Genomic DNA, 12,790 nt, shown 5'->3' on the forward strand with positions numbered 1-12,790 from the left:
TGTGACCTTGACCTTGGAGATATCGACGTAATTATTTCGCGCGACACACCGTCCAATGATGGTGAACAAATGTGCCAAATGATTTTAAAATCTGACGATGAACGACATAGTTATGGCTCGGACAAGCTCATTTATGGCCATTTTTGACCTTTGAACTCAAAGTGTGACCTTGACCTTGGAGATATCGACGTAATTATTTCGCGCGACACACCGTCCAATGATGGTGAACAAATGTGCCAAATGATTTTAAAATCTGACAATGAACGACATAGTTATGGCCCGGACAAGCTTATTCCGCCAGCCCGCCAGCCAGCCAGCCAGCCCGCCAGCCAGCCAGCCCGCCAGCCAGCCAGCCCGCCCGCATTCGCCAATCTAATAACCAGTTTTTTCCTTCGGAAAACCTGGTTAACAAAAATCAGCTATGGTATAATAAGGTCAGATGTGCAAACAATGTCAAAGGGTTGTTAAATTAACAATTTGAAGGCCATTATGCAGAAAAAATATGAAAGTTCCCATGCAAATTTTGTCTGTATATCGACAAGTGACTGCCGATAATTGTCAAACTAGTAATACAAAACTTACCACAAGTATGTAAAAGCACTAAGTACCTGTGATCATTTTTAGTAAGATAGTGTAATTCTAAACAGTAGCAAATAGCTTGTTTAGTAAATGCATAATGCAATTAATATGATTTCCGTTCTATTGTGTAATTAGTAAATTGGTTGTTACTTGTTAATCCATGATAAATGTTTTATGGCTAGTACAAAACCAGCAATGTTAATTTTGTAAAAGGTAATACAATAACACCACTTTGTAATTTCATATCCGTAAATATTCTTGAAATGTAGGTTGATGACAGTGTTTTAGTTTTTCTAATTTTGTAACTATTATTTTATGTGCAAATAAATGATGTGAAGTGTTTTGTATCTCCACACGATACCACATACCTTTTTATATATGTACTGTGTTATGTGTTATTTGAATGTTTAAATAAAAAAATATGGATGATATAACATAATGCATTCTAATATTTGCATTCAAATTGTAACTAAAGAGCTAAGTGTATGCAGTTTAGACTGTGATTTTAGAATTGCTACACAATGGCTAGTTTTTTAGTGGCGACAAAATTTAAACTATTCAACAATAGTTTGCGAAAGAAAATTAGAAACCTGCAAGATACCTGTATTTATTAAATATTTTAATTGCGAAACAAGTATGTTGTTATGCTGTTACACATAATTATACATTGATAATAAATAAGAAGACAATTAGTGGTGTTAACGTTTCCCAACAGTAGAAATCATTCTTCTGATGAAGTCAGTGATAAACAAACGAAAGCTCCAGGTATGGCTTTCAATACGTAGTGTGTGTTATTTGATAGTCTAAAACTTATTGGATTAAAAAAAATCCTGTCAAATTTGTCAATCAAAATTGATTTGACACATCACATGATTTTGATTATGTTAAATCAGTGTACTGTATGCTAAATGCAACTGCTTTAGCAAGCTGTCAAGTTGAATTGAGACATTTGATGAAACAAACTGTTTCCTGGGTAGGACCAGTACTTAGTGTCTATATGACGTACCATGACGTCAAAAGTCTACAAGACCTACTAGGTAGAACGAGAAATGTACTTTGACGTACAATTTTCACCGACCCTTGAGTGTTAGCCAATTAGAAGACACATTACGTCTGTTGCTTTAAGAGATATTTGACATTGAACATTACTATTATTATTATTTATACCGAATTATGCAACTATCGACCGCTTACTCATAGATATTGTACTTCGACGTACATTTCTCTTTTTAACTTATAGGTCTTCTTGACTTTCAACCCAAATGGTACGCCATAGTATGTCTTTAGGGTTATCTAAAGAATGCTCCCACTTAAGGGATCAATACAGAGACCTCCCAGTGACTAAGCCAGTTAGCAGACACCCCATCCACTATACCACAGACACCGAACCAGCTATAAATTCCTGTGGCTAGAAAAAAAAAAGATGCTAGATCTTTAAGCTTGGAACATGTAACTCGTTTTAAGATTGATTTTTTGGATGCATTACTTAATTATTGCAACAATTATAATATTTTGAACACAATCATGTTCATATATTTATTAAAAATACATGGTTATCAAAAAAACTTTAAAAGCTTTTGCCCATAAATTAGGTAGCACCTATAATCATATTAATTATTTTAGAGTATTCTTATTGTCAAGAAGTTCCATGTTTTTGCTACAGAAGGTCCTCTACTGCACTTTGTAGCTGCTTATTTTAGAGCTATTTTACAGAAAATTTAAGTCCAAGACCCGTAACTTTGGCAATAATCAATGGACCTGAACAAAACTCAACTAGATCTGTAAGATCTTATTATTGGTAGAATTACTCACCAAAAATAAGGTAAATATATGCAAGCCTTATGAAAAGAAAGCCAGAAAAACTGTTATTCTGGAGAAAATTTCTCGTAACTTCGAAAAAAATCCATTGACCAGAAGGAAACTTACACTTGATATGTAAGACATGCAGGTAGACTGGAACTAAAAAAACTCAGGTAAATAACTGAAAGTGTTTAGGAAAAAGGTCCAGAAAACTGTTATTCTAGAGAAAATTGTTAGTCCAAGGCCTGTAACTTTGCTAAAAATCAATGGACCAGAATGAAACTCGAACTTTATCTGTAAGTCATACAGATAGACTTAGGACAAAACTCCATAAGCAGAATATTTGATGGACAGACAAAGGGTTGGACAGACATTCGCTATATGCCACTATATAAAATGCAATGCCATAGGCAAATATGTGATGTTGAAAATAAAGTTAAACATCCAAAATTTCTTAATAGCATGATTTTTTTTTTCAATTCAGAAAACCAATATTGCAAATAATAATAACATTTCAATAATTTTAAGGAAAAATATCAATTATGTTAAATCACTTAAATATATGAAAAAAGGTCAATTATACATAACAAATTGTGTCAAATATGTTCAATACACATCAACCTTTGTGAAATACAACAATGCAAGGTGTGAAAGCAAACCAGAAACAAATATTTCACCTTTTTATTAGAGTAATTAAATTCATCTGCCCATAGCGATTTCACACCTATACAAAGCCATTATCTGACACTTTCAGGCTTTGGTGTCAACATTCACTTATTATTTGACAGATTTTTTTTAATCAGTATATATACCAAAATATTGAAAACCATGAACAGGATTCTAGAAACAGTTGAGAATAAAAATCAATTGTACTAAAAAATAATTAACAATTCATATATTAAATAGTAATTTGGTAAAAAAGGAAGAAACTAAATATTGATGAACACAGATTAGATACTTGTAGGTATATACTACATACATGTGCTTCTTGCAGCTCTTAACACCAGCCTGTGCCAAGGACAAGGAGCTACATTATACAATACCGAAAGTAAGGATGGACATCAGTGGCTACCTACTTCTTGGTACATACTATGTGCTGATATATTTTTCTACTAGCACTAGCCTGTGTCTGGGACAAGGAGCTACATTCTACTATACATAAACTAAGGATGGACGTCAGTGGCTACCTACTTCTTGGTACATACTATGTGCTGGTGTATTTCTCTACTAGCACTAGCCTGTGCCTGGGACAAGGAGATACATTCTACAAAACATAAACTAAGGATGGACATCAGTGGCTACCCACTTCTTGGTACATACTAAGTGCTGGTGTATTTCTCTACTAGCACTAGCCAGTGCCTAGGACAAGGAGCTACATTATACAATACATAAACTATGGATGGATATCAGTGGCTACCCACTTCTTGGTACATACTAAGTGCTGGTGTATTTCTCTACTAGCACTAGCCTGTGCCTAGGACAAGGAGCTACATTATACAATACCGAAAGTAAGGATGGACATCAGTGGCTACCTACTTCTTGGTACATACTATGTGCTGGTGTATTTCTCTACTAGCACTAGCCTGTGCCAGGGACAAGGATATACATTCTACTATACATAAACTATGGATGGATATCAGTGGCTATCTACTCCTTGGTACATACTATGTGCTGGTGTATTTCTCTACTAGCACTAGCCTGTGCTATGGACAAGGAGCTACATTCTACTATACATAAACTAAGGATGTATATCAGTGGCTACCTACTTCTTGGTACATACTATGTGCTGATATATTTTTCTACTAGCACTAGTCTGTGCCAGGGACAAGGAGATACATTCTACAATACAGAAACTAAGGATGGACATCAGTGGCTACCTACTTCTTGGTACATACTAAGTGCTGGTGTATTTCTCTACTAGCACTAGCCCGTGCCTGGGACAAGAAGCTGCATTCTACAATACAGGAACTATGGATGGATATCAGTGGCTACCTACTTCTTGGTACATACTGTATGCTGGTGTATTTCTCTACTAGCACTAGCCTGTGCCTGGGACAAGATGCTACATTATACAATACAGAAACTATGGATGGATATCAGTGGCTACCTACTTCTTGGTACATACTAAGTGCTGGTGTATTTCTCTACTAGCACTAGCCTGTGCCTGGGACAAAGGCTACATTCTACAATACAGAAACTATGGATGGATATCAGTGGCTATCTACTCCTTGGTACATACTATGTGCTGGTGTATTTCTCTACTAGCACTAGCCTGTGCCTGGGACAAGAGGCTACATTCTACAATACAGAAACTATGGATGGATATCAGTGGCTATCTACTCCTTGGTACATACTATGTGCTGGTGTATTTCTCTACTAGCACTAGCCTGTGCCTGGGACAAGAGGCTACATTCTACAATACATAAACTATGGATGGATATCAGTGGCTATCTACTCCTTGGTACATACTGTATGCTGGTGTATTTCTCTACTAGCACTAGCCTGTGCCTCAGACAAGAAGCTACATTCTACAATACAGAAACTATGGATGGATATCAGTGGCTACCTACTTCTTGGTACATACTAAGTGCTGGTGTATTTCTCTACTAGCACTAGCCTGTGCCTGGGACAAGAGGCTACATTCTACAATACATAAACTATGGATGGATATCAGTGGCTATCTACTCCTTGGTACATATTATGTGCTGGTGAATTTCTCTACTAGCACTAGCCTGTGCCTGGGACAAGAGGCTACATTCTACAATACATAAACTATGGATGGATATCAGTGGCTATCTACTCCTTGGTACATATTATGTGCTGGTGAATTTCTCTACTAACACTAGCCTGTGCCTGGGACAAGGAGCTACATTCTAAAATACAGAAACTACAGATGGATATCAGTGGCTACCTACTTCTTGGTACATACTAAGTGCTGGTGTATTTCTCTACTAGCACTAGCCTGTGCCTGGGACAAGAGGCTACATTCTACAATACAGAAACTATGGATGGATATCAGTGGCTATCTACTCCTTGGTACATACTAAGTGCTGGTGTATTTCTCTACTAGCACTAGCCTGTGCCTGGGACAAGAGGCTACATTCTACAATACAGAAACTATGGATGGATATCAGTGGCTATCTACTCCTTGGTACATACTGTATGCTGGTGTACAAACTAAGTGCTGGTGTATTTCTCTACTAGCACTAGCCCGTGCCTGGGACAAGAGGCTACATTCTACAATACATAAACTATGGATGGATATCAGTGGCTACCCACTTCTTGGTACATACTAAGTGCTCGTGTATTTCTCTACTAGCACTAGCCCGTGCCTGGGACAAGAGGCTACATTCTACAATACATAAACTATGGATGGTTATCAGTGGCTACCCACTTCTTGGTACATACTAAGTGCTCGTGTATTTCTCTACTAGCACTAGCCCGTGCCTGGGACAAGAGGCTACATTCTACAATACATAAACTATGGATGGATATCAGTGGCTATCTACTTCTTGGTACATACTAAGTGCTTTCTATACTAGCACTAGCCTGTGCCTGGGACAAGAGGCTACATTATACAATACAGAAACTATGGATGGATATCAGTGGCTATCTACTCCTTGGTACATACTAAGTGCTGGTGTATTTCTCTACTAGCACTAGCCTGTGCCGGGGACAAGAGGCTACATTCAACAATACAGAAACTATGGATGGATATCAGTGGTTATATACTTATTGGTACATACTAAGTGCTGGTTTATTTCTCTAAAAGCAATAGCCTGTGCCTGGGACAAGAGGCTACATTCTACAATACAGAAACTATGGATGGGTATCAGTGGCTACCTACTCCTTAGTACATACTAAGTGCTGCTTTATTTCTCTACTAGCACTAGCCTGTGCCTGGGACAAGGAGCTACATTCTTCAATACAGAAACTATGGATGGGTATCAGTGGCGACCTACTTCTTGGTACATACTAAGTGCTGGTGTATTTCTCTACTAGCACTAGCCTGTGCCTGGGACAAGAGGCTACATTCTACAACACATAAACTATGGATGGATATCAGTGGCTATCTACTCCTTGGTACATACTACGTGCTGGTGTATTTCTCTACTAGCACTAGCCTGTGCCTGGGACAAGGAGGTACATTCCACAATACAGAAACTATGGATGTATATCAGTGGCTACCTACTCTTTAGTACATACTAAGTGCTGGTGTATTTCTCTAAAAGCAATAGCCTGTGCCTGGGACAAGAGGCTACATTCTACAATACATAAACTATGGATGGATATCAGTGGCTACCCACTAATTGGTATATACAAAGTGCTGGTGTATTTCTCTACTAGCACTAGCCTGTGCCTGGGACAAGGAGCTACATTCTTCAATACAGAAACTATGGATGTGTATCAGTGGCGACCTACTTCTTGGTACATACTAAGTGCTGGTGTATTTCTCTACTAGCACTAGCCTGTGCCTGGGACAAGAGGCTACATTCTACAATACATAAACTATGGATGGATATCAGTGGCTATCTACTCCTTGGTACATACTAAGTGCTGGTGTATTTCTCTACTAGCACTAGCCTGTGCCTGGGACAAGAGGGTACATTCTACAATACAGAAACTATGGATGGATATCAGTGGTTATATACTTATTGGTACAAACTAAGTGCTGGTGTATTTCTCTACTAGCACTAGCCTGTGCCTGGGACAAGAGGCTACATTCTACAATACATAAACTATGAATGGATATCAGTGGCTACCCACTTCTTGGTACATACTAAGTGCTCATGTATTTCTCTACTAGCACTAGCCCGTGCCTGGGACAAGAGGCTACATTCTACAATACATAAACTATGGATGGATATCAGTGGCTATCTACTCCTTGGTACATACTAAGTGCTGGTGTATTTCTCTACTAGCACTAGCCTGTGCCTGGGACAAGGAGGTACATTCCACAATACAGAAACTATGGATGTATATCAGTGGCTACCTATTCCTTAGTACATACTAAGTGCTGGTGTATTTCTCTAAAAGCAAAAGCCTGTGCCTGGGACAAGAGGCTACATTCTACAATACATAAACTATGGATGGATATCAGTGGCTACCTACTCCTTAGTACATACTAAGTGCTGCTTTATTTCTCTACTAGCACTAGCCTGTGCCTGGGACAAGGAGCTACATTCTTCAATACAGAAACTATGGATGGGTATCAGTGGCGACCTACTTCTTGGTACATACTAAGTGCTGGTGTATTTCTCTACTAGCACTAGCCTGTGCCTGGGACAAGAGGCTACATTCTACAACACATAAACTATGGATGGATATCAGTGGCTATCTACTCCTTGGTACATACTACGTGCTGGTGTATTTCTCTACTAGCACTAGCCTGTGCCTGGGACAAGGAGGTACATTCCACAATACAGAAACTATGGATGTATATCAGTGGCTACCTACTCTTTAGTACATACTAAGTGCTGGTGTATTTCTCTAAAAGCAATAGCCTGTGCCTGGGACAAGAGGCTACATTCTACAATACATAAACTATGGATGGATATCAGTGGCTACCCACTAATTGGTATATACAAAGTGCTGGTGTATTTCTCTACTAGCACTAGCCTGTGCCTGGGACAAGGAGCTACATTCTTCAATACAGTAACTATGGATGTGTATCAGTGGCGACCTACTTCTTGGTACATACTAAGTGCTGGTGTATTTCTCTACTAGCACTAGCCTGTGCCTGGGACAAGAGGCTACATTCTACAATACATAAACTATGGATGGATATCAGTGGCTATCTACTCCTTGGTACATACTAAGTGCTGGTGTATTTCTCTACTAGCACTAGCCTGTGCCTGGGACAAGAGGGTACATTCTACAATACAGAATCTATGGATGGATATCAGTGGTTATATACTTATTGGTACAAACTAAGTGCTGGTGTATTTCTCTACTAGCACTAGCCTGTGCCTGGGACAAGAGGCTACATTCTACAATACATAAACTATGAATGGATATCAGTGGCTACCCACTTCTTGGTACATACTAAGTGCTCATGTATTTCTCTACTAGCACTAGCCCGTGCCTGGGACAAGAGGCTACATTCTACAATACATAAACTATGGATGGATATCAGTGGCTATCTACTCCTTGGTACATACTAAGTGCTGGTGTATTTCTCTACTAGCACTAGCCTGTGCCTGGGACAAGGAGGTACATTCCACAATACAGAAACTATGGATGTATATCAGTGGCTACCTACTCCTTAGTACATACTAAGTGCTGGTGTATTTCTCTAAAAGCAAAAGCCTGTGCCTGGGACAAGAGGCTACATTCTACAATACATAAACTATGGATGGATATCAGTGGCTACCCACTAATTGGTATATACAAAGTGCTGGTGTATTTCTCTACTAGCACTAGCCTGTGCCTGGGACAAGAGGCTACATTCTACAATACATAAACTATGTGCTGGTGTATTTCTTTACTAGCACTAGCCTGTGCCTGGGACAAGGAGCTACATTCTTCAATACAGAAACTATGGATTGGTATCAGTGGCGACCTACTTCTTGGTACATACTAAGTGCTGGTGTATTTCTCTACTAGCACTAGCCTGTGCCTGGGACAAGAGGCTTCATTCTACAATACATAAACTATGGATGGATACCAGTGGCTATCTACTCCTTGGTACATACTAAGTGCTCGTGTATTTCTCTACTAGCACTAGCCTGTGCCTGGGACAAGAGGCTACATTCTACAATACAGAAACTATGGATGGATATCAGTGGCTACCTACTTATTGGTACATACTAAGTGCTCGTGTATTTCTCTACTAGCACTAGCCTGTGCTATGGACAAGGAGCTACATTCTACAATACATAAACTATGGATGGATATCAGTGGTTATATACTTATTGGTACATACTATGTGCTGGTGTATTTCTCTACTAGCATTAGTCTGTGCCTGGGGCAAGAGACTATATTCTTCAATACATAAACTATGGATGGATATCAGTGGCTATCTACTCCTTGGTACATACTTAGTGCTTGTGTATTTCTCTACTAGCACTAGCCTGTGCCTGGGACAAGAGGCTACATTCTACAATACATAAACTATGGATGGATATCAGTGGCTACCTTCTTCTTGGTACATACTAAGTGCTCGTATATTTCTCTACTAGCACTAGCCTGTGCCTGGGACAAGAAGCTATATTCTTCAATACAGAAGCCATGTATGGATATTAGTGGCTATCTACTCCTTAGTACATACTAAGTGCTAATGTATTTCTCTTAAAGCAATAGCTTGTGCCTGGGACAAGAGGCTTCATTCTACAATACATAAACTATGGATGGATATCAGTGGCTACCCACTTATTGGTACATACTAAGTGCTGGTTTATTTCTCTACTAGCACTAGCATGTGCCTGGGACAAGAGGCTACATTCTAAAATACATAAACTATGGATGGATATCAGTGGCTATCTACTCCTTGGTACATACTAAGTGCTTTCTCTACTAGCACTAGCCTGTGCCTGGGACAAGAGGCTACATTCTACAATACATAAACTATGGATGGATATCAGTGGCTACCTACTTATTGGTGCATACTAAGTGCTGGTGTATTTCTCTACTAGCACTAGCCTGTGCCTGGGACAAGAGGCTACATTCTACAATACATAAACTATGGATGGATATTAGTGGCTACCTACTTCTTGGTACATACTCAGTGCTCGTGTTTCTCTACTAGCACTAGCCTGTGCCTGGGACAAGAGGTTACATTCTACAATACATAAACTATGGATGGATATCAGTGGCTACCTTCTTCTTGGTGCATACTAAGTGCTGGTGTATTTCTCTACTAGCACTAGCCTGTGCCTGGGACAAGAGGCTACATTCTACAATACATAAACTATGGATGGATATTAGTGGCTACCTACTTCTTGGTACATACTCAGTGCTCGTGTTTCTCTACTAGCACTAGCCTGTGCCTGGGACAAGAGGTTACATTCTACAATACATAAACTATGGATGGATATCAGTGGCTACCTTCTTCTTGGTACATACTAAGTGCTCGTGTATTTCTCTTCTAGCACTAGCCTGTGCCTGGGACAAGAGGCTACATTCTACAGTACAGAAACTATGGATGGATATCAGTGGCTACCTACTTCTTGGTACATACTATGTGCTGGTGTATTTCTCTACTAGCACTAGCCTGTGTCTGGGACAAGGAGCTATATTCTACAATACATAAACTATGGATGGATATCAGTGGCTACCCACTTCTTGGTACATACTAAGTGCTGATGTATCTTACTAGCACTAGCCTGTGTCTGGAACAAAAAGCTACATTCTACTATACATAAACTAAGGATGGACGTCAGTGGCTACCCACTTCTTGGTACATACTATGTGCTGGTGTATTTCTCTGCTAGCACTAGCCTGTGCCTGGGACAAGGAGCTATATTCTACAATACAGAATATATGGATGGATATCAGTGGCTATCTTCTCCTTAGTACATTCTAAGTGCTGGTGTATTTCTCTAAAAGCAATAGCCTGTGCCTGGGACAAGAGGCTACATTCTACAAACATAAACTATGGATGGATATCAGTGGCTACCTACTTCTTGGTACATAATATGAGCTGGTGTTTTTCTCTACTAGCATTAGCCTGTGCATGGGACAAGGAGCTACATTCTTAAAAACAGAAATTAGTTGCTACCTACTTCTTGGTACATACTAAGTGCTCGTGTATTTTTCTACTAGAACCAGCCCGTGCCTGGGACAAGAGGCTACATTCTTCAAAACAGAAACTATAGATGGACATAAGTGGCTACCTACTTCTTGGTACATACTATAGCTGGTGTATTTCTCTACTAGAATTAGCCTGTGCCTGGGACATCAGTGGCTAACTACTTCTTGGTACATACTATGTGCTATGGCGATTTTGGGCACGTGTTCATGAACTAATGCTTAGAAGAGTGATTTCCTTTGATTGAAAGTTTGTTTATATTTTGCTGAGAGAAAAAGTGATTTAAACTGTGAATTGCGAATTATAGACGGATAATTTAAGTTGGGTAAATATATGAAAGGATATATCGTACTGATTTTTTAATCTGGAGGTGAACGACTTATTTTGACAAACTTTATTCTCAATAACTTTGATAACGGTGGTATCGATGATCTATTGTTAATAACACTACCTGTACTTTACTATTTATCCTGTACCTGGTCAATCAGGTTTTGTGTAAAACCTCCGCTTATTTCGTTTTTGTTACACTTGGATTGAGCGCAACTTAGTATAGCTCATTATTGGTGTTTGTATTAAAATTTGGCGTGCTAGAATAGGTTGTTTCATGCATCCTATTAAATGTAAAACAACATTACAAGTTCTGATTGTTAGTGGTTCCAGTATATATCTGTGCATTTCTGTGATGTTATTTTTGCTTCTAGCCGTGCACGGCGTTGTGTCGAACCCTATACCTGGTTCTAGGGGTGGTAATAAACGCGGGGCTGGAGAACGTATTTCAAGAGCTAAAGGTCAGGGAAGAGTCTAAGAACAAGGAGCTACATTCTACAAAACAAACTATGGATGGAAATCAGTGGCTATCTACTTCTTGGTACATACTATGTGCTGGTGTATGTTTCTATTAGCACTAGTGTATGGATGGGACGAGGAGCTATAGTAATAAATAAAACAAAATATTTGTCACTACAGCCAAATGATCACTCATTTCACTTTTGTCTCAAAACTCAACATACGTAAAAAAACTGAATGTCATGCAGGTAGACACACACCAAAAATCAAATAAATATCTCAATGTGTAAATGAAAAAAACTCTTGAAACAGAATGCCGGTCGGACAGACAGTCCGACTGCCATATGCCACCCAACTGGGGGCATAAAAATAAGAATCTTTAAAATAAACAGAAAAGATTCCACAGTGTACCAATACAGAACTGACTCCGGTTCCAATATTAGTAGAGGCCTACCTTAATATCCCAGGTTACACACTTCTGTCCTGATAAAGTTCCGTCATTTTGATTGGAGGAGAGATCAGTAATCTTGGAAGCCTTGCATGCCTATAAGAGAACCGTTATGAAACTAAATGAGAATCTTGAAAAACAGTGCTTAAACAGGCTGGTTTACAGTTTGGCAAATTTCCCAAAAAATTGTCATATATTCAAGCAAGAGGCCCCAAAGGGCCCTGGGTTGCTCACCTGAGAGACTTAGATGGAAAGAAACAAAGATTAAAACTCTTCAGCAAATATTTTAAGTTAATAGTATTACAAGACTGACTTTAAAAATAAGGTGTTCCAAAGTATTCGCAATAGGCCTATATAGAAAATTACCCCACCCACCCTGGCGGCCATGTTTTTAATACCCAGATTTTTTTTAATATATAAGGAAAATG

The 12,790-nt window shown here is 39.0% G+C and overlaps 1 protein-coding gene across 1 annotated transcript in view; it reads right to left on the reverse strand.

Moving 5' to 3' along the window:
- LOC127847281 (neurobeachin-like protein 1) overlaps positions 1 to 12,790 on the reverse strand; it is a 124,093-nt gene that overhangs the window by 60,984 nt on the left and 50,319 nt on the right. Inside the window, exon 21 of the mRNA XM_052379086.1 lies at positions 12,369 to 12,458. Coding sequence (XP_052235046.1) covers positions 12,369 to 12,458 — 90 coding nt within the window. The remainder of the gene's footprint in view (positions 1 to 12,368; positions 12,459 to 12,790) is intronic.

This window comes from Dreissena polymorpha, chromosome 10, assembly GCF_020536995.1.
Source record: "Dreissena polymorpha isolate Duluth1 chromosome 10, UMN_Dpol_1.0, whole genome shotgun sequence".
NCBI classification, from domain to species: Eukaryota; Metazoa; Mollusca; class Bivalvia; order Myida; family Dreissenidae; genus Dreissena; species Dreissena polymorpha.